Below are 23,326 nucleotides of genomic sequence, written 5' to 3'. Positions count from 1 at the left end.
TAGATTTACTTGATATTAAAGCAGATGATAGTTCACCCATAAATCTCCACTGAACCTGATGTGTTATAATTCATGTTAATAAGATTTGCTCAGTGAGATTTTTTTGAGAACTGTTATGGCAGCCGTTGTTGACCTGGCCAAAGGGGTCAAGGTTTAACTGCGCGTAACTGTATCATTCTGGATCATATTTCATCATTAATGGCCATTCAAATGTGCCTGTGTGTGTTCTGATTATTTAAATCATACATTTTTACTAGATGTTTTCGCAGGTTTTTAAATTTGTTTTTGTTTTTATTTTAATATATTTATTAATTAAATTTTTGTTCTTATTTAATTTTTTATTGTTTCATTTTTTGTTTTGTTTGGGGTTTTATTTTGATTTATTATTTGTTTTTATTTAATTTTTTATTGTTTCGTTTTTTGTTTTGTTTGGGGGTTTATTTTGATTTGTTATTTGTTTTTATTTTTTATTGTTTTGTTTTTTTATTTTGTTTTGTTTGGGGTTTTATTTTGTTTTGTTATGTGTTTTTAATAAAAAATTTTATTGTTTCGTCTTTGTTTGGGGTTTTATTTTGTTTTGTTATTTGTTTTTATTAAATTTTTTTATTGTTTTGTCTTTGTTTGGGGTTTTATTTTGTTTTGTTATTTTTTTTTAAAAAATTTTATTGTTTCATTTTTTTTTATTTTTTTTTTTGTTTTGTCTGAAAGTGTGAAATGGACTTAAAATTGTACCTGTTAGTGCATTTGATCTCACAGTTTGTGATAGTCACTAATAAAGTGCTTGGGATTGTTGGTGAAATTAAATTTGCGTAGACGCGTTTGTGCTTATGCTTGTGTTTAGATGATGTCTCAGGAAAGTGTGTGTTTTAATATTTCGGCGCTGTCTCTCTGAGTTTAGTACTTTCCTTTCCTCTGTCATTTGGGACTTGCTGCTCTGAGTCTCAAATGTTTTTATGGAAGAACACAGATGGAGAGGGAATATGAATGAGAGGGAGAACGAGAAGTGTAGAGCCCGGGGAGATGTCTTGGCCTATATTTGTGAACGCTGGAGTGGGTTAACTGAGTTCCTCTCTTAAACACATGCTCTCTCTCTCTCTTCATCCTGCGCTTCACTTTCCAAGTTAGTCATTACTGAGCATTTTAACATCATGAAAACTCAGCCGATATTAAAGGGAGAACAGGAAAGAAAACAAGTGTGAAACAGAGATTCTTCAAGGATGAGTTTTTTTCACCAGAACATTTTCTCTAGAACTTACAGAACGCTCAAAATTGCTCAAATCCCCTTTCTTTCCCATTCTGACATTCAGTTTGGAGTTCAGGAGATTGTTTTGACCAGGACCACACCCCTAAATGCATTGAAGCAACTGCCATGTGATTGGTTGATTAGATAATTGCATTAATGAGAAATTGAACAGGTGTTCCTAATAATCCTTTAGGTGAGTGTACTGTATATATACACAAAAAAGCAACAATATATATCGTGGACAGTTCACCCAAAATAAAAATTACTTTGAGTGTGAGAAAACATTTAGTGTCAGTACTACATTAAACTGCTATACATAATGTGGAATATAATGAGTAATAATGCAATAAGGGAATATTTGGGTATCTTTACACTATATATATATATATATATATATATACAGAGATATAGATTGTCACGTTGGGATCGCGTTAATGCACAGCTAATCATGGATTATCCTTTACTTAATACTTTATATGCCATAAAGCTTTACAACATGAGTCATTAGTAAATGGAGTATATTAATATAATTATTTTCTCTATGCCTTGTTTTCTCTAGCAATAAATATAAAGCTGTGAAACAGTCGAGTCTCCTGTAAAAGTGAAAATGATAGACGAAACTAAAACTTTCACATGGCAGAACGCTGTCTGAGATGATTCAGAGATCTCTTGAGATCACAAAACATTGCTGTATCATTCTGCACACGATTCCTCTCGGCTTGAAATCACACACCTCTGTGACGGCGTGTGGAAGCAAGCGCGGATCTCAGGAAATGAAAGCACAGCAGGAAATATTAAAGGCGTAATCTTGTTTGTTGGCGACGGCGACTTTCAGATAATCTGTCAGATTATAGTTTGAGTCAATGTGTATCCTGGGATGCGGGAGAGTTCGGGAATCAGTTAGATGACATCTGAGGACACAAGTAATCCTGAACATTCATTCATAAATGGATTCCCAGCATGACGGCCACTGATTTGTATGGAAGCTTGTTTCTGCATTGAATAAAAACTTTAAAAGGTAATTGGGACACAATTCGAACTTTAGTTTAGTTTATAACTAACAATTCTGACTTTTTTCTTACAATTTTCACTTTATAACTCACTTTTATAATCCCCAGTTTGTAGCTCCCAATTCCCAGTTAATAACACACAATTCTTAGTTGATAACTTGCAATCCTCAGTTTATAACTCGCTATTCCCAGTTTATAACTCGCCATTCCCAGTTTTTAAATTGCAATTCCCAGTTTATAACTTACAATTCCAAGTATTAACTTTCTATTCCCAGTATATAACTTGCTATTCCCAGTTCATAATTCGCAATTCCCAGATTAAAACGTTCAATTCCCAATTTATATTTCACAATTCTGTTTTTTTTTTCAAATTCCCAGTTTATAACTCACAATTCTCAGTTAATAACTCACAATTCCCAATTTATAACTTTCTATTCCTAGTATATAACTTGCTATTCCCAGTTTATAATATGCAAATTCCCAGTTTATAACTCTCAATTCCCAGTTTATATCTCAAAATTCTCAGTTTATATCTCAAAATTCCCAGTTACTTTCTATTCACAGTATATAACTTGCTATTCCCAGTTTATAATTCGCAATTCCCAGTTTATAACTCACAATTCCCAGTTTATAACTCACAATTCCAAGTATATAACTTGCTATTCCCAGTTTATAACTCGCAATTCCCAATTTATAACTTTCTATTCCCAGTATATAACTTGCTATTCCCAGTTTATAATATGCAATTCCCAGTTTATAACTCACAATTCCCAGTTACTTTCTATTCCCAGTATATAACTTGCTATTCCCAGTTTATAACTCACAATTCCCAGTTTATATCTCACAATATCTCTCAATTCTCAGTTTATATCTCATAACTTGCTATTCCCAGTTTATATCTCACAATTACAAGTATATAACTTGCTATTCCCAGTTTAAATCTCACAATTCCCAGTTTATATCTCACAATTCTCAGTTTATAACTCACAATCAAGGAATTAAAATTGCTATTATAATGAAATTGATGTATACAATCCTGTGTTAACATTAACCAACATTAGCTCTGTTTCAGACCATTTTATCGTGTAGTTCAGACACACGAGCGCTGCTGTAGTGAGTGTTTTTGAGGTCTTGCAGCATTAGCGGCGACTATATTTCAATTCAGTCTGTGCAGAGAATTATCTATTGAGCTGACTTTTGTCCTTCAATTTAATCTAGCTGATAGTTGTTAGATAATACATATAGCCCACATGCTGGATTGAATTAATCGTATTACCTAAATCCCAGTAAAACGGCTCAATACGCCAATACTGTTTGGAATGAAACTTTAATGTGAACCTGACATTACTGCCAATTTGGCTGAGGTTTAAAGACTGCATACTTTAGACGATCACAGCATTTTATATTAAAGCAAACCCTCGGCTGGAGATTTCACTGACTGATCAAACACACTAGACCAGCTAATCAAAGTTAATCAGCTAATCAGAGTTCGCTCGCACATCACAGACAGGTCTTCAAACGGCCTCACGACTCATTGCAACATTGGCCAGATCTCTGAGCTCTGTGGAGAGAAGTGTCAGGTACCCCACTTGCTATATATATATATATATATATATATATATAATTACTTTTTTATTTTAATGTATATGATTGTTATATTTTATGTTTATTATTTATTATTTTATATTATTTTTAATTGCACTGACTTTTTAAATATGGCTAATTCCTAATTTGAATGCAGGGACTATTTTCTCGCTATTCCTAGTTTATAACTCACAATTCCCAGTTTACTCGCAATTCTAACTTTTTTCTCACAATTCCCAGTTTATAACTTGTAATTCTGACCTTTTTCTCACAATTCCTAATTTATAACTCGCAATTCCCAGTTTATAACTCGCAATTCTAACTATTTTCTCACTTTTCCCAGTTTATAACTCGCAATTCCCAGTTTATAACTCACAATTCGAACTACTTTCTCACTTTTCCCAGTTTATAACTCGCAATTCCCAGTTTATAACTCACAATTCCCAGTTTCTAACTCACAATTCTGACTTTTTTCTCACAATTCCCAATTTATAACTCGCAATTCCCAGTTTATAACTCGCAATTCTAACTTTTTTCTCACAATTCCCAGTTTATAACTCACAATTCTAACTATTTTCTCACTTTTCCCAGTTTATAACTCGCAAATCCCAGTTTATAACTCACAATTCCCAGTTTATAACTCACAATTCTGACTTTTTTCTCACAATTCCCAATTTATAACTAGCAAGTCCCAATTTATAACTCGCAATTCCCAGTTTATAACTCATAATTCTTAACATTTTCTCACTATTCCCAGTTTATAACTCGTAATTCTCAGTTTATAACTCTCAATTTCCAGTTTATAACTCACAATTCTGACTTTTTTCTCACAGTTCCCAATTTATAACGTGTAATTCTAACTTTTTTCTCACAATTCCCAGTTTATAACTCACAATTCTGACTTTTTTCTCACAGTTCATAACTTATAATTCTGACTTTTTTCTCACAATTCCCAGTTTATAACTCACAATTCTGACTTTTTTCTCACAGTTCCCAGTTTATAACTTATAATTCTGACTTTTTCTCACAATTCCCAGTTTGTAACTTACAATTCCCAGTTTTTTTATTCATAATTCCCAGTTTTTAACTCTCAATTCTAACTATTTTCTCGCTATTCCGTGTTTATAACTTGTAATTCCAACTATTTTCTCCCTATTCCCATTTCTCACAATTCCCAGTCTATAATTTGCAATTCCCAGCTTATAACATACAATTTCATTTTTTTTCTCACAATTTCCCAGTTTCTATCTCACAATTTCAAATTATTTTATTTAGACTAATTGAATGGAGACTAATTTAAAAATTGCAAATCCCTAATTTGACCGCAGGTGTATCTTTTCTTCTCTTCAATGTCATCCGGCTGAGAAAGAAAAAATGATACGGATACTGTAGCTAGAGGACATTGGAGATATTTCATTTGAAGTCAGTGAGTCTAACATCTGAAACGGGGCCATATTTCGATTTTTAATGAATTGTCGGGACACTGGGACCCACCTTGTGAAACCAGGACATCCGTTCGGTCATCCTGTTTAACAGTCCTTTTTGTCCTCCTTTGCGCAGAGACAGTCTCCACTGCCATCAGAGTCTATATTTATCCCATTCACCTCTAAACCTCTCCTTCATCCATTCATCTTCACACTCATCTATTCTTCCTTTCCTTCTCTTTCTCCAAACTGTGTGCACACCAGTATCTGCTCTAGTACCCACACCCTATTGCCAAGTTTTAAAGCATGTCATTGTTTTTGTGACTCTATTAGGGGAGCAGAAGCTGTTGGGAGAACAGCACACACCTGCACCTAAACACAACATCTGTTAGTGAGCAGTCATGCAGAGAAGCAGATGAATGATGAGAGAGGGAGCTGGAGACACACGTATGAAGATGAGAAATGTAACCGGTGATAAAGTAGTCGGCATAGCAGACCTGATTGCATTAGTAAATTGACTGCTGCTCTGCAAGATAGTGTTGTGTGTGTGTGTGTGTTGCGTATTTTGTTGAATCCCTGTGTGGTATGTTGGGTTTATTAGTTGTTAGTCTTCAACCTCAATCCCAAAAACATTCATTTTCTGGTTGTCATATACTCTCGTTAAGTTACAATTAAAGTGAGCTAGTCCATGCTAATGTACAAACTGTTTTCACGTCGTGTACGGTTGGTCAAAAACAGTGATCGTGACGACCGTAACATGAGGTTTCTCCCGCTTGCATTGTGACCTGTCCTCCTCGACAAGACAAGAGGTGGTCCTGTGTCCGAAATGTATAAAAAACATCTTTGGACAAGGTTTTCACACTTGACAGTTGTCATTGTAAGACAGTTAGCAACTCCGTTTGTTTGTCTGAGATAGCAACGGTAACTAAGGGGGGCGGGGCTTACCGAATGGTCAATTCCCATAAAGCGCCGATGGGGTGGAAAGTTACATTAAAGGCCCACTCAAGTGCCTGAACGCGAAGCTTTGTTTGATGCGTAGACGTAATTTCCACTGAAACAGGAAGCTATGGTGGGACATATTGAATGGCTCCTCCCTCTTCTCAAATAACCAATAGCGTTCAGTCTACCTCACAGACTGCAAGTCGTACTTGACAGCACCGTGGAAGCGAAGCCGAGCGCTGGTGATACGTTGGATTCAATAGTAGAGAATAATAATAATAACCGACATACAATTGGAAAACCCATATTGCTCCGTGATGTCAACGGTCACTGTGGCCAGGTGCTATTTATAGCATAGGGGGCGGAGCTTTAGATTCTAAAGAGCATTTGATTGGTTTCATTTTGGGTATTTGACCAAATCTGGGTCAAATATGGACAAACCCAAATGTTGGGTTAAAAATGTCATTTCAAATTTTAACCCAACTTCAACTTTCACTTTCAATTGTAAATTTTTTAATTATATTTTAACCCAACATTTGGGTTTGTCCATATTTGACCCAAATTTGGGTTGAAATAACCCAGCATTGTTTAGATTGTATAATGGCTCAAATACCAGTAAATTGACCAGCGCAAACCTTAGTAAATCACCTTGCATGATTCATTTACACACTCTCCTCCCATAAATGTTGCGTCTGAAAGGGAAACTCCTACAAATAGGTCAACCTAAAAAAAAACTACACTCTAAAAAATGTTGGGTTATTTCAACCCGAATTTGGGTCAAATATGGACAAACCCAAATGTTGGGTTAAATTTAATTGAACTATGTACAGTTGAAAGTGAAAGTTGAATTTGGGTTAAAATTTTAAATGACATTTTTAACCCAACATTTGGGTTTGTCCATATTTGACCCAATTTTGGGTTAAAACAACCCAGTATTGTTTAGAGTGTGTCCACGGCTCCACGACTTTTCAGAGCTAATTTTTCACTCCATGTCAATCCTGACAGTAGTTATTTAACGCCAAAAGAGGATTTGCGCTGGCGCAAGCTGTTCGTAAATCTGGCCTGTGTAGTCTAAAATGTGATTATTAGTCGTTTACGGGAGTTCCTCTGTGTCCTTTGAGAGTCTAAGCAGGTGTTAATGGGGAGCTTGATGGGTCATTCTCCATGGCAACCACTCAATTAACCCTTTCACCTTGGGATGACAGACTTCAGCAGGGAAACGATCTAAGCTCATGTGTGAATTGTGTTTGCTCACCAATGCTGGGATGGGATTGAGTCTATATAGGTGTGATCTGTTCACAGGTCATGTGCCGTGGATGATGCGGACGTTCCGTGTAAGCGGTTGCTGTGGTAACGGATGACGTGTGGGAATTAAATGTTGACAAGAAGAAGCCGATTTTACTGGTCATGCTATTGTTGTGTTTTCCTTGTTTATACAGTGGCATCTCTAGTGTTTCAAACTCTCCAGCTTTATTATTTTTTTAATTTCAGACTGTAATGTAGTCAGATTCTCAATACTGGTTCCCTTGAAGCCATGAAATGTGTGCTTTCCTCCAGTCAAATAATAATGCGATAATGTTGTTTTCTTTTTCTGCATGGGAAATGATTTGTAAGTGTTTAGATGAGCTTTTCCCGATGAATTGAACATTGGAAACCAACAATGATTCCCCCCGAAGGCCTGGCGGATGCCTCATAAAGGATAAATCAGATGTTTGCTCTGCTATTGAAGCGGTTCGCTTCACAAACACTGAAAAACAGTCGCTTTTATAGAGAAGCGAGGGGAGTTAATGAAAGAGTGTTTGCTAAATGGGACAGTGCTGTTGTGTCTTATTTTTGGAGCTCTATAATGCCAGCCGTGATAGGCATCATCAGTAGAGCATCAGACGCTGTTGATTTCTCCACGGGTGGGCGTGTGTGTGTGTGTGTCGCCTTCCTGTCAGAGGTGTTTTTGATTTATTGCCCTCTTTGGATTCAGCTTAGATCAAGACACACACACATCGCCTCTCTCGGCTAGATCTCAGAAACTGGATATAACATCGGCCTGTCAGTCATGCTTTGTGTTTCAGAAATATGAACGCATCCTGTCTATAAGACACTTCCTGTCTCCAGATATTGAAAGTGATACCATATATCCGTCCAGACCTCCATCCTTCTCTTCAGACAAATGTTCACTTTATATTATTCTTCTGACATTGATTGTTTTTTAATTCATGTCAGTGCTGTTATTAACTAAAACTTAAATGTTTTTTATTGAAATAAAGATAACTTAAAAAGTTTGAAAATTAGAAATATTGCATTGTCATCAAATTTGAAGAAATAAAATGATTAAAAAATGAAGTAAAAAAAATAATTAAAGCTAAAGAGAAAATGGTAACAGGTTTAGAAAAAGATCCCAAGTTAATGCAATAACAATGAGCCATACTTTTGTTTCAGTATTTATTAATCTTTGTTAATGTTAGTTTATGTCAGCTCAGGTAAATGATAGTCACAGATGATTTCAATAGTAAATAATGAAATTAACATTTACAAAGATTAATAAATGCTAGAAGTAGTTTTCATCGTTAGTTCCTGATGTAGTTAATGGTAACAAACAAAACCTTATTGTAATGTGTTTCCAAAAAATAATAAAAATGACATTATCTAAACTAAAGCAAAAACCGAATGTTTAAAAATATTAATAAATACTAATTTGCTGTTGACCTCACTAATCCTGGTCAGCATGTAACTTTCTTGAAGATTTCCATTGTTATTCATGTAGTAAATGAAGTGATATCCACTGCAGTATTTGACTAATAAGATTGAACGGTGCAGTCTAGGAGGTTCATTTCTGTTTTAAAGAGCAAAAGTGATTAGAAAAGTCATTTCTCAACCAGACGTAATTAACAAATGAGAGAGAGAGAGAGAGACAGAGAGAGAGAGAGAGAGAGAGATAATAGTGAAATGGGCAAAAAAAGACAGAGGAATGGAGAGGAGGAAGAAATTTGGGAGGTTTACTCACTCTTTAATTTAAAAACATTTGGAAAAATCATGAAATAATAATTGAAATTATTCAACTAATTAAATAAAAAATACAAATATATTTCATGTAAAAATAATGAATAACTGAACGCAGTCATAATTTAACTCTGTATAATAAGGAGTGAGATTTGGGGAAAATTAAGCACCTTGTAAAGTCAAATTCAGATTAAAAAATTAGGGGTGCACGATATGTCGGCCACCATATCGGTATCGGCCGATATTTTTTCATTTTTATGTTATCGTTATCGGCCCAAAAATAAAATTTGGCTGATATATTAAAGCTGATAAATCATGAATTTCCTTAAACACTCGACACCTGAGACACTTAAGATGCGCACTGTTCAACATGATTGATCTCAATTGCTTGAAATATGATTGGAATCAAAAAGGAAATAGTTAAGTGCAAAATGTGCTGTACATGAAATTATAATGAGAACATCATAATTGTGTTGGGGATGGATTTTAACTGTGAGACTTTTGTTTTTGCAATCAGGCATCCAAAAATTATTTAAAAAAAATTGGATTTAGATTTATCGGCCGATATATCGGTTATCGGCTTTCAAATATAAAAAATGATCGGTTATCAGTATCAGCCAAAATGTTCATATCGGTGCATCCCTAAAAAAATTCAATTGATCACGGAATAAATCATGGAATAAAAGCAATAACTGTGAAAGCAGTCATAATTTCACTCTGTTTCTAAAGTAAAGAATATATAAATATTTATAATTACAAAGAGAGAGACTATATTTTATATTTGCACTCCTTTATTTAGACAATTTGGGGAAAAAGAACCTCGTAGCATCAATAATTCAAATTCAATTTAAGAAAAGAACGAAAAAACCTTTAGATAATAAAAATAATGAATAATTGTAAAAGCAATCACATTCATAAAAACGTCTTACTTTATTTTCCTTCTTAAGTTATTAATCCATAAGGTACATTTGTATCATTTGTTTAATTTAATTTTGTCTTTTGTCTTAGATCATTTACGTGGTTCAGATAACACAATATTTTGAGTTTCTGTCGATTGAACCAATCTCCTTCATTGTATTAACTCAAATTTTCTCAAAATTCTCAAAGCAAAACCAAATATATATATTTTTTTTACAGTTGAGGGTGTGAAAATTGAAAACTGATTCATCTTCTCTATAATCTCTGAACTAAAACTAAAGAAAAAGAGAAAGAGATTGAGATTGAGTGGCTTAAAAATAAATCTCGTGGCTGCAGGCGGAAAGAATTTTATGAAATTTTCACACAAAGTCATGTTTTTTTGTGATATGTGATGCAGTGTGTGTGATAGTGAGACCAAAATGCAGAGGCGCCAACAAGGAAGGTGGAGGGGGGAGAAATTTGATGTTTTATTACATCTCCACTGGGCATCTCACACACACACACACACACACACACACACACACAGGGGGTTTGGAGGAAGAACATTTACTACTTCCCGCAGTCTGATGCTAATGCGCTTCTGTTAAATATTTCACATTGAATGCACGGGCCTCGTCTGTTCAGCTACAGTGTGTGGTTTCTTGTCAGCGAGCATTAGACTTCGAGAATCGCATTCAGTCTGACAACTGTTCCCATTTGCATACGCATATTTTAAAAAAGGTCCATCTCTTCCCCTCACATTGCGCCTTGTTTTCTTGAGATATCATTTTAAAGTGGATACTGAACATTTCATTTCATTTGGAGGGATTTAGACTGCCATTTTCAGCTATTACGTGTACAGAATCAGTAAGTGGCCACAGGATTATACTGTATTATGAAGGGAGAACACCGAAATCTAGAGCACTTCTATTGAGACAGACTACTTCACTGAGAGAAATTTAAATGTAAGATGTAATGCAAGCTTCAAACACAGTGTGAGTGTAAAGCATAAAGCAAAGTTATATGGAGCAGAAACAAGAGCTCATGAATACTGATCAGACCCAGTCAAACTATAAGACTCATGCGTGGGAGAATCTCGGCAAACCTGTCAAGAACTTGTCCAGGTCATATTTCACCACTAAACCGCAAGAAAGAAATCATATTTTACACATGGAGATTCAAGTTTCACTCATTCTCAATAGGGATCCTTATTATAATGTTGTTGTTTTTCAATGGCGTAAAAGGAATCTCTATAATAACTGATAAACATATCACACAGTTTCCCTGCCAATTGTATAATTTATAGATCATTAATTTAGTCAAAAATACTAGCCTATACACTCACCGGCCACTTTATTAGGTACACCTTGCTAGTATCGGGTTGGACCCACTTTTTTCCTTCAGAACTGCCTTAACCCTCTGGTGGTCTTCGTTTAGGAGTCACGTCCTGAGCCTTCCCGGTCAGAAGTGACCGGACACTTAAAAATGAAACTTCCTCCATCCCAGTAAAAACCAATGCAATTTATTTTTGTTCTATAATATTTATTCTTTTTAATTTCGTATTTTGAGACAATTTGATTGAATTTATTAATATTTATGCAATATTTATGGTCTATTTTTGCCATGGAAAAATATATGTATTTTTCTATATGTATATTATTATTTATTTTTTTTTAATTTATTAATGCAGTATTTTAGTTTAATATAGAAGCTAGGCCTTCAGAAAAAAAAAATATTTTTTGAAGCACCATCTGGTTACAGTATAGAGTAAAAGCGTAGAACCATGGTGTAACCACTAGATGGCGTACAGCTCTCTATGGAGAGGCATTTGAATTCCCCATTTGAATATATATACTGTATATATTTGAAACAATCTCAAAAACGATTTCTTATAAAGTTTTTTTTCTTTTTTCTTTTTTTGAAATAGTGATAAAAAAGTGTTTCCCATTCATTTCCTATGGGGGTCATTTTTGACCGAAGACCAAAATTGTGACAATTTTTTTTGATCCATCCTTGGATCATTGTGATCACACTGTGATCATAAAGTCATGGACATGGTCAGCAACAATACTTAGGTAGACTGTGGCGTTTAATCGATGCTCAATTGGTACTAAAAGGCTCAAAGTGTGCCAAGAAAATCTCCTCCACACCATCAGAAGCCAGAACCGCTGATACAAGTCAGGATGGATCCATCCATGTTGTTTATGCCAAATTCTGAGCCGACCATCTGAATGTCATGAATCAAGACTCATCAGACCAGGCGATGTTTTTCCAATCTTCTGATGTCTGATTTTCGTGAGCCCGTTGTCGTCTGGTGTGTGTGTGTTGTGCTACTGAAGCTCTTCTTCAAAGTTCAGCATGTTCAGAGACGCTCTTCTCCAGAGCTCGGGTGTAACGCGTGCTTATTTGAGTTACTGTTGCCCTTCAATCAGCTCAATCCAGTCTGGCCATTCTCTGACCTCTGGCTCCAGGAAGGCATTTTCTCCCACAGAACTGCCGCTCACTGGATATTTCCTCTTTTTTTGGCCCATTCTCTGTAAACCCTATCTGGCTGTGCATGAAAATCCCAGTAGATCAGCAGTTTCTGAAGTACTCAGACCAGCTCGTCTGGCACCAACAAACATGTCATGTTCAAAGTCACTTCCTTCCCCGTTCTGATGCTCACTTTGAACTTCAGCAGATCTGTCTACATGCGTAAATGCAGTGAGTTTCTGTCATGTGATTGGCTGATTAGATGTTTGCAGTAAAGCAACACCAAGTAACTTTTCCTCGATGGTCACCCTACAGGTTGGAAGCGGAATTGTCCATTACCGCTAGGGTTGGGTACCGAAACTCGGTGCCAATAGGGAACCGGTTCTAACGTAAACGGTCTAATTTTACCACTCCTCCAGAGTTAAACAGTTGAGTTTTACCGTTTTCGAACCCATTCAGCCGATTTTTTTTATATTTAGAAGAATATCAGTAACCAGACAGTTTCTGGTCTCATTGACTTCTATAGTATATTTTTTTCCTACTATGGAAGTCAATGAGACCAGAAACTGTCTGGTTACTGATATTCTTCTAAATATCAGAAAATCGGCTGAATGGATTTGAAAACGGTAAAACTCAACTGTTTAACTCTGGGGGAGTGGTAAAATGAGCCTATTTCCCAAAAAAAGTGGAGTATCCCTTTAAGTACCGTTTCAAGAACCGTTTAGGCACCGGAACCATTTAAAAAATACAGAGTAGGTACTGGTATTGGATAAAACCCAACCGATGCCCAACCCTAATTACCGCTGTCGTAAATTTAGCCTACCGTAGTCGCACGCACACGCTCGCTGTTTATCAGCACCGGATTTGGAACGAACGACGTCTACAGACAAGGTAGAGTTTGTTGCATGATTTCATGAAAGTATGATGTATTGCAACATCAGTAACGAAGAATAACAAAATAATGACTATTGTAACGCTTGACGTAAAGCAAGTCAAATATGTAGTTTTCTTATGTCTCATTTGAACTACAGAAACGCGTTTCAATCTGGCAATCATAGGACCATAGATATAGGACCAGAAAGCGAATCCAGAAGCCTTTCACCCTGTTACGACTTTGGAAACATTATTTTAAGGTAAAAAATCTTACTTAGTGTTGCTTTAATGAGCAGTTGAACAGATGCACCTAATAAAGTGGCCATGTTTAATATATATTATATATTCTATATGTTTGCCTGGAAAATACTGTTACAATGCATAAATTGGAAGAAACTCCAAAAGTCTTTACAAATAGACATATTCTTTAAGAAAAAATCTTATTTATTTTGATTCTGGGATTAAAAATGTCTTGAATCAGTTCTTGACGGGTTTCATGGGTGTATTTCTGTATTTTTTGTGTCTTCTGCGACATTCTCACACACTTGCTGATGGGAATCTATAGAATAAAATGCAGTCGGAGGAAAGCAAAGCAAGAGAACAAGAGACAGAAAAGAAAATCAGAAGGAATAAAATGGGAGGATCACTGGAGATTTCAGTCTGTACTACTCGCTGAAACACACACACACACACACACACACATCTACTGTAGATCAGGAGTGATGAGCAAGTTTTCTACACTATGCAAATGGACTTTCTGATTATTGCATCATGTGATTAAATGAGGCTGTCATCTCCAGCTGTGTCTCAGGAAGTGTTATTGGACGTGATGAAGTCTTAACCAGCCAATCACAAGGCTGATTTGTCATGTGGAGGCTGTGGGCATTGTTGCCGTGGCAGCATGACATTTCACTTTCGTGTTTGTGTTCGGCTTCAGTCGCAGTCGTAACTTTATTCCTCAGTCTCTGCATTTCTCTGAGGTTAGAAACTTTTTGAGATTACGAATGTTTATATTAATTATATGTATATATTATGTATATATTGTATATATTATGTAGATATGTAGCCTATATAAAATTTTATAAATGTATACATATAAAATATGATATATGATATATAATTTATTTAATTTATATAGAAAATATACACATTTCTAAAATATGTAATACATTATACTCAGATTATAATTTATTATATATATTTTAGGAATTTATATATATATATATACAGTATATATATATATATATATATATATATATATATATATATAAAATCTTATATTACATTAATTAAATTACAAATTAATTTATTTGCTTTATATAAATCTGTATATACACATACACATTTACATTTAATGTGTATAAAGCAAATAAATTAATTTGTAATTGAATTAATGTAATATAAGGATATATATATATATATATATAAATTCCTAAAATATAAATAATTACATATATGTAACATATATATACATATATATTTTTGTTTGTATATATATATATATATATATATATATACAGTACTGTATATATATATACAAACAAAAATATATATGTATATATATGTTACATATATGTAATTATTTATATGCAGACTAGATACTAGGAAATCATTGGCCATTTTCTTTAACATGTCCTTCTGAACGTGTGCCGAGCATCTCCCTTGACGAGTGTCGTGATCATTTGTTGTTTGTTTTCCAGTTGTCGCACCAGTAACCGGAAGAGTCTGATCTTGACCAGTACGTCGCCCACTCTTCCTCGGCCTCACTCTCCTCTACCGGGACACATAGGTGAGCGCTCACCGTTGATCACATGACCTGCTCCGGTGTCTCAGTCCACAGGTGTCGTTCTCATCCATGCCTCTGTCCATCTCACAGGAAGCAGTCCGCTGGACAGTCCCAGGACCTTCTCCCCCAGCGCACCCGCACACTTCTCTTTTGCATCATCCAGAAGGTAAATAAATGAACAAACAACAGCCTTTTTTTTGCCATGTTGGTCTCAAATGGGTTTTCGGTTTTGTCACCTGACCGTTTTTGAGGTTTTTGTAATACCTGGAGAAAGCTCTCCGCTCTGGTTCTCATTCATCTCAATGACAGTTATCTGGCTGGGACGCTCTGAAGTGTCAGAATAAAGTAGTGTCTCTTAACCGTTTAGTACCACGAATGCCACTCTCATTTTTGGAAGAGTCTCTTTCTGTCTAATGATGCCAAAATGTACACTGACAAATTGACTTCTTTACAAAAGTTGATTTGGGTGCTTCTGGATGGATCAGATTTGAAGAGCACATTTGGTTTGTGTGCAGTGTGAAGAAAGCCTGACTGAAACTGCACATTCACTCGATCTTCTTTCACTGAAGTAGAGCTTTAATCTTTAACATCTGTATCTGAGGAACACCCAGAGCAATCTCAAAATCAATACAGACTTGGATCTTGCTATTCTTTTCTTTATATTTTGAACAAGCAATAAAAAAAGCTCTTGCAATATTAACAATACACGCCATTTTGACTTTATGACACACAATTGCGACTATATCACGCAGTTCGGAGATAAAAAGTCGCAATTATATTTTAAAATGTTTTATTTTGTGGCTTCCATAGTAACTTTAGTAAGTTTTAGGTCCGTGTATCATCCGATCATTTGATTCCCATTTTGAAATGAAATAAGCAGAAATGAGAAAACGGCATCTTTATTTGTTTTTTCAGTTTTTCAAAAAAAAACCCCCAAAAAAACGACTTGATTTTTCGTTTTTTAGTTCACAGGCAAAAAACGAATACATGACTTCAAAATTCGTTTTCCACATGTGGGCGCCGGTCATGAGACGCCCCCTTCTGCTGATTGTCAAGTAAATAACTTAATTTTGGAAAATTCTAATTCCAAATATTAATTATTGAGTTGGGCCAACTTAAATTTGAACAATTTAAATTGCGTTGGGCCAACTTAATTTTAGAAAATGTAAATTCTAAATATTAACTATTGAGTTGAGCCAACTTCATTATGAACAATTTAAATTGCGTTGGGCCAACTCAATTTTAGAAAATTTAAATTCTAAATATTAACTATTGAGTTGGGCCAGCTTAATTTTGAACAATTTAAATTGAGTTGGGCTAACTTAATTTTGGTCGTTTGGTCTTGTACTCTTGATACTCAAGTACTTTTAAAAACAAATACTTCAGTACTTTTACATAAGGAGACATCTGACTGTAGTACTTTTACTTGTACTTGAGTAAAATTTAGCCTGGGGTATCTGTACTTTTACTCAAGTAATAAAGCTGTGTACTCTGCTCAGCTCTGCGTTTTTGTCATTAATCCGACGTCTTTATTAAAGTTAGTTCAGAGAGGTTCTTCGTTGTGAAGATTAAGTCTGTTTGTGAGCAGCACACATCATTCCTCAGCGAACGACAGCCCGTCACACAGACGTTTGTCTGAAAGACGAGTGCGAAGGAGAGATTGAGGGACGAGAGACAGACGATTGATCCACACGTTCTTTCCTGTCTGACGCGAGGGCTAATATTGGATTTTGTCCATATAAATCTCGTGCAGTGAGACGGTTGCACAGCATGAATCATCAATCCTGTCCAAAGCACAGAGCTTCTGCTCACAGCAAACACTGGAACATGAAATATAGTGCCTGACAAAGAAGACACAATCCAGCCCAGTGCAACAGAACATCAAGACATAAACATTGCGTGTATGATCAAAAAGTCTCATTTTTGAGTCCTCTTCTCATGCTTTCAGTGCGTGGAACCTTTGGATCTTCTCTCTTCTAACGTCGTGGGATGACAGTTTTAATGACCCCACTGGGAACGTTGCCCCGGCACCGAAATATGCACTAAACAGTGTAGAAATGTGATGGTTGCCTAGCAACCGCATAAGAATGCCGCCACATGGACTTATTAACTCTACCCACAAAGCACTGTGATACTGGGTCACATTTAATGTTTTACACAAGAAATATCAAGTTCCATTGTTCAGCCAAGCCTCAAAGTCACGCCATTGGTCAAGCGCATGTTTTTTGTACACATAAACGACACACTTTACTCTTAATTTGTAAAAAGCTGAAATAAATGATTCTCTACCGTTTGAAAATTTGGGGTCGGTGAGATTTTTTAATGCAAGTCTGCATTTATTTAATAAAAAATTACTGTAAATAGTGTTATATTGGATTAATTATTATTATTATGCATTTTAAATTGTAATTTATTCCTGTGTTCGAAGCTGAATTTCATCATTCCTCCAGTCTTCAGTGTCACACGATCCTTTAGAAATCATGCTAATATGATGATTTGTTGATTATTATCGATGTGAAAAACAGTTGATGCTTGATACATTTTGCTTTGAATAGTCATGACATAATCATTACATTTTAATTTTAAGTCATTGTATTGTAGGAGGGACAATGAGTCATTTAGCTAAACTTTAACTTTTAAACATTAAGTTTGGTTAAAATGAACATGTTTAATGTTTAACTTGTTTCATTTCCGTGTGGATTGTCTGGTAGATGTTGGTCAGGATGCTGAAGCTTGACTCGCTCTCTCTCTGCAGGGCCGATGGCAGACGCTGGTCTCTGGCCTCTCTTCCCTCCTCTGGATATGGGACCAACACACCCAGCTCAACGGTACGTGAGAAACCAGTCCAGAGAATGCTGTGGCACTTTGACTATAGTCACTAAAAAGTCTAGTGTAGACAGTGATATACACTGTTACCATCGTTTAAACACATGTGGATATACTATATTAAATAGAAAGTCAAAACTGGATAAATCTAATGGGTGAGAATGATAGAGTTAGAAAGAATCATAATGGGTGGAATTATTTGAGAAAATAGTGCATTGTCTAGATCCAATGCAAGATATTAATAACAATTAGATCTATATTCATTTATATATATATATATATATATATTGAATGGGGTTTCATTACAGAAATTTGCTATCTTTTCCTGAGATCAAATGATAATTAGATCAAGTGTGTTACATAAACATTCTAAAACTGAAAAAAATAAAAAATAAAATTAAAAATTTCTCAAACTCCTAAAAATAATGAGCTCATGAATATGGATATCTGAGTGAAGTTACATGATTGAGCATATGCAGTATATACAATGTTTTCAAAAGTGTGAAACTAGTGGTACAAATACTTGTTGTCCATTTTATATATATACTTATATAATATTATTATTAAATAATTCAATATTAAAATAATATATTATTAACATATTCAAATTAATATTTAATTAAAATTCATTCAATTTATCTAACAAATGGCATTAATTACAAATGTATGAATGGATGGGTGGATAGATATAGATAGATGGATGTATGGATGGATGGATGGAAAGATGGATGGATGGATAAATGGATGGATGGAGGGATGGATGAGTGGATAGATATAGATGGATAGGTGGACAGATATAGATGGATGGGTGGATGGGAGGATAGATATAGATGGATGAGTGGATAGATATAGATGGATAGGTGGACAGATATAGATGGATGGGTGGATGGGAGGATAGATATAGATGGATGAGTGGATAGATATAGATGGATCGGTGGATGGATGGATGGATGGATGGATGGATGGATGTGGATGGATGGATGGATGGGAGGATAGATATGGATGGATGGATGGATGAATATAGATGGATGGATGGTTGGATAGATATAGATGGATGAGTGGATGGATGGATGGGAGGATAGATATGGATGGATGGATGGATGGATGGATATAGATGGATGGATGGTTGGATAGATATAGATGGATCGGTGGATGGATGGATGGATGGATGAGTGGATGGATGGATGGATGGATGGATAGATATGGATGGATGGTTGGATAGAGATGGATGGATGGATGGATGGATGGATGGATATAGATGGATGGATGGATATAGATGGATGGATGGTTGGATAGATATGGATGGATGGATGGATGGATATAGATGGATGGATGGTTGGATAGATATAGATGGATGGATGGATATAGATGGATGGATGGATGGATGGATATAGATGACTGGGTGGATGGATATGGATGGATGGATAGATAGATATAGGTGGATGGGTGGATAGATATAGATGGATGGATGGGTGGGTGGATAGATATAGATAGACGGATGGATGAGAGGATAGATATGGATAGATGGATGGATGAATATAGATGGATGGATGGTTGGATAGATATAGATGGATCGGTGGATGGATGGATGGATGGATGGATGGATGAGTGGATGGATGGATGGATGGATAGATATAGATGGATGGATGGTTGGATAGAGATGGATGGATGGATGGATATAGATGGATGGATATAGATGGATGGATGGTTGAATAGATATGGATGGATGGAGGGATGGATGGATATAGATGGATGGATGGTTGGATAGATATAGATGGATGGATAGATATAGATGGATGGATGGATGGATAGATATAGATGACTGGGTGGATGGATATGGATGGATAGATAGATATAGGTGGATGGGTGGATAGATATAGATGGATGGATGGATGGGTGGGTGGATAGATATAGATAGACGGATGGATGGATGGATGATGGGTGGATAGATATAAATGGGTGGAAGGATGGAGGGATGGAGGGATGGGGGGATGGAGGGTGGATAGATATAGATGGATGGGTGCATGGATAGATAGATAGATAGATAGATAGATAGATATATCTTTAGTGTCAGTGGAAGTGTGTAATGGTCTGGTGTCTTCAGTCTTCCAGCTCGTCTCAGGAGCGTCTCCATCAGCTGCCGTATCAGCCCACACTGGACGAGCTGCACTTCCTGTCCAAACACTTCGGCAGCACCGAGAGCATCACTGATGACGACGGGCGCAGATCGCCACACGTGCGGCCGCGCTCGCGGAGTCTCAGGTACACACGACTGAAGCACATTAAACCTGTTTATGCCAAATGTCACTGAGTGTTCACACTCGCCATGTTTGGTTGGATTAAAGCGAACTCTGGTCATCTTCTTCCTTTTGCTCAACACTCATCCTCTCTGTTTCTCTCTACAGTCCGGGGCGATCACCGTCCTGCTACGACAATGAGATTGTTATGATGAACCATGTTTATAAGGAGCGGTTCCCTAAGGTTAGCAAAACACAAACACACACTCTTCAATGTTTTTAAAATCATGTCAGTTGTGAATCATTGCACATGCAGTACATATTATATATGTTAAACATTACTTGAGCGTTGTGCATATGATTTTTGACTTTAACCTTTTGCCACAAAAACAAAAATGTGAAATCATATTTTGAATAAAGAAAATCCCAGTTTTAGTTTTACATTGTGATATTTTCCAGAAATATTGTCGAGTGTTAAAGGAGAAGTTCGCATAAATGTCCATGTCTTCCTTTCTTCAGTCGAAAAAAAATTAAGGTTTTTGATGAAAACATTCCAGGATTTTCTCCATATAATGGACTTCAATGGGGTCCAAACGGTTCAAGGTCCAAATGAGAGTTTCAGTGCAGCTTCAAAGGGCTTTAAACGGTACCAGACGATGAATAAGGGTCTTATCTAGCGAAACGATCGCTCATTTAAAAAATAAATAAAAAAGTTTAAGTTTTATAAGCACAAATGCTCACCTTTTGGACCTTGAACCATTTGGACCCCATTGAAGTCCATTATATGGAGAAAAATCCTGGAATGTTTTCATCAAAAACCTATACGTTGCGTTCAGGCAAAAGCTCAGATGGAGGAGCGTTTGGCTGATTTCATCGAGTCGTACTCGCCTGAGAACGTGCTGCCGCTGGCCGACGGGGTCCTCAGCTTCATCCACCACCAGATCGCAGAGCTGTCCCGAAACTGCCTGACCAAATCTCGAGAAGGCCTCATCACCACCGTTTACTTCTACGAGCTGCAGGAGAACCTGGAGAAACTCCTGCATGAGGTGAGCATGGGTTGAAACGTGTGTATTTATATAGCGCTTTATACAATACACATGGTTTCAAAGCAGCTTCACAGTGATCACAGGAAAATAATGCATTTCAGCTGCTGGATATGAGGATTAATTGGATTAATGAACCGTTCATATCTCATTATCTTATGTTTGTTTGTCATTATTTTATCCCATCTCTAATTACTTCAATTCAATTTAAATTGGTTAAAATGGCAAAAAACAACAACATATTTTTCAATTAAAATACTTTTAACTTGTTAAGTATATAAATATATATATATATCATTTAAAAAATATGAATCATTTTTTTTTATTGCACACCTTCAGGCATTATAGCAAAATCTATGGAGGGCCAGATTACTCAAAAAAGAAAATAATTACATTTATATATTTACATTGTTGACTGACAACTATAACCCTGCAAATGAAACACTTAAATCAAACATTAATCTGAAGATTATTATAAAAATGAATGCAAAGTAATGCTAAAACAATTGTTTGGCAATTTAATAATTAATTAAATCAAGTATTTAGTTATGTTTTTAATTTTGAATAATTTGGCCCTGCGTTCACTACAGCCATGAGCAAATATTTTCTTTGAGCTTCATATTTAGTAATGAAATCTTTATTTGTAAACCTAATATCAGGAAGTGTGTTCAAACTGTTCAATTTTCCAATTAAGATTGTACAGTAAGTAGTTAAAAGTGTTTTTTATTCAGTGGTCTTCTGTCATTTTTCAGGCCTATGAGCGATCAGAGAGCTCGGAGATGACCTTCATCACAGAGCTGGTGAAGAAACTCTTCATCATCATCTCCCGCCCTGCCCGACTGCTTGAGTGTCTGGTGAGAATACACACACACACACACACACACAGGACTTGATCTGCCTGTCGCTGGGCCTGGTCGCTTCTTCAGCCTACGTTGCCATAGCAACTGTCTGATGGGGTCACCAAGGGTCAGGAGAACAAAGTACAATGTGCTGAAAGGCTTCAATGTAACAAAAACCTTGACTGGTATTATCAAACACAGAAGGCTCCCGGTCGTGCGACCACTGGAAACATGGATCACTGTAAATGAATAATATGGATCACCAGAGAAATACATACGGGGACATGAAATACAGATTGTTTCTTGAGCATCACATCATCATATTAGAGTGATTTCTGAAGGATCATGTGATACTGAAAAGTAATGATGTAATGATGCTGAAAATTCAACTTTGATCACAGGAATAAATTACATTTTAAAATATACTGTAATAGAAAACCATTATTTTAAAGGGATAATTCACTTTGAATTAATTTTTGTAGCATCCAAGATGTAGGTGTCTTTGTTTCCACAGTAGATTCAATTTTGATATTTTTAGGTCAAACCGTTTGTCTATCAGTCATATAATGGAGGTCTATGGTCACCACCTCAAAGAGCATGCACAGAGAAGTCCAAATTAAACATGATTTAATGACTCGTAAATGTAAGTACACATTGATGGCCTAAGACACGAAAGGCAAAAACGATATAAATACTGTTCGTTTTCTCACACAAACCGCTCGTTTCGTGTCTTAGGCCATCAATGTGTACTTACATTTACGATTCATTAAATCATGTTTAATTTGGACTTCTCTGTGCATGCTCTTTGAGGTGGTGACCATAGACCTCCATTATATGACTGACAGACAAGAACGGTTTGACCTAAAAATATCAAAATTTAAAAAAAATACTGCGGAAACAAAGACACCTACATCTTGGATGCCCTTGAGGTAAGATAAAACATACCAAAAATTAATTTCAAAGTGAACCATCCCTTTAAAGTATAATAATATTTCACAGTATTGCACTTTTTACTGTATTTTTGTTCAAATAAAATTCAGCTTTGGTGAACAGACAACATACTTTAAAAACATTGAAAAATCGTCAAACCCTGAACTTTAGAACGGTGGTTTATTGTTTCACTACAGAATTTCACTACATTTCCCCATTTCCCCAGGAG

General features: G+C 35.9%; 1 protein-coding gene across 5 annotated transcripts in view; it reads left to right on the top strand.

Moving 5' to 3' along the window:
* mast1a (microtubule associated serine/threonine kinase 1a) overlaps positions 1-23,326 on the top strand; it is a 58,545-nt gene that overhangs the window by 17,414 nt on the left and 17,805 nt on the right. For all 5 annotated transcript variants that reach the window (XM_039686684.2, XM_039686721.2, XM_039686694.2 and 2 more), the window contains 8 exons: positions 15,137-15,225; positions 15,313-15,388; positions 17,978-18,050; positions 20,153-20,310; positions 20,454-20,529; positions 21,122-21,331; positions 22,081-22,182; positions 23,324-23,326. The exon at positions 23,324-23,326 is cut by the window's right edge and continues 130 nt beyond it. In XM_039686684.2, coding sequence (XP_039542618.2) covers positions 15,137-15,225; positions 15,313-15,388; positions 17,978-18,050; positions 20,153-20,310; positions 20,454-20,529; positions 21,122-21,331; positions 22,081-22,182; positions 23,324-23,326 — 787 coding nt within the window. The remainder of the gene's footprint in view (positions 1-15,136; positions 15,226-15,312; positions 15,389-17,977; positions 18,051-20,152; positions 20,311-20,453; positions 20,530-21,121; positions 21,332-22,080; positions 22,183-23,323) is intronic.

The sequence above is a fragment of the Pimephales promelas genome, chromosome 6 (assembly GCF_988280905.1).
Source record: "Pimephales promelas chromosome 6, fPimPro1.hap1.1, whole genome shotgun sequence".
NCBI classification, from domain to species: Eukaryota; Metazoa; Chordata; class Actinopteri; order Cypriniformes; family Leuciscidae; genus Pimephales; species Pimephales promelas.
Note: the sequence above shows the minus strand (reverse complement) of the source record. Positions and strands in the feature narration are given on the sequence as shown.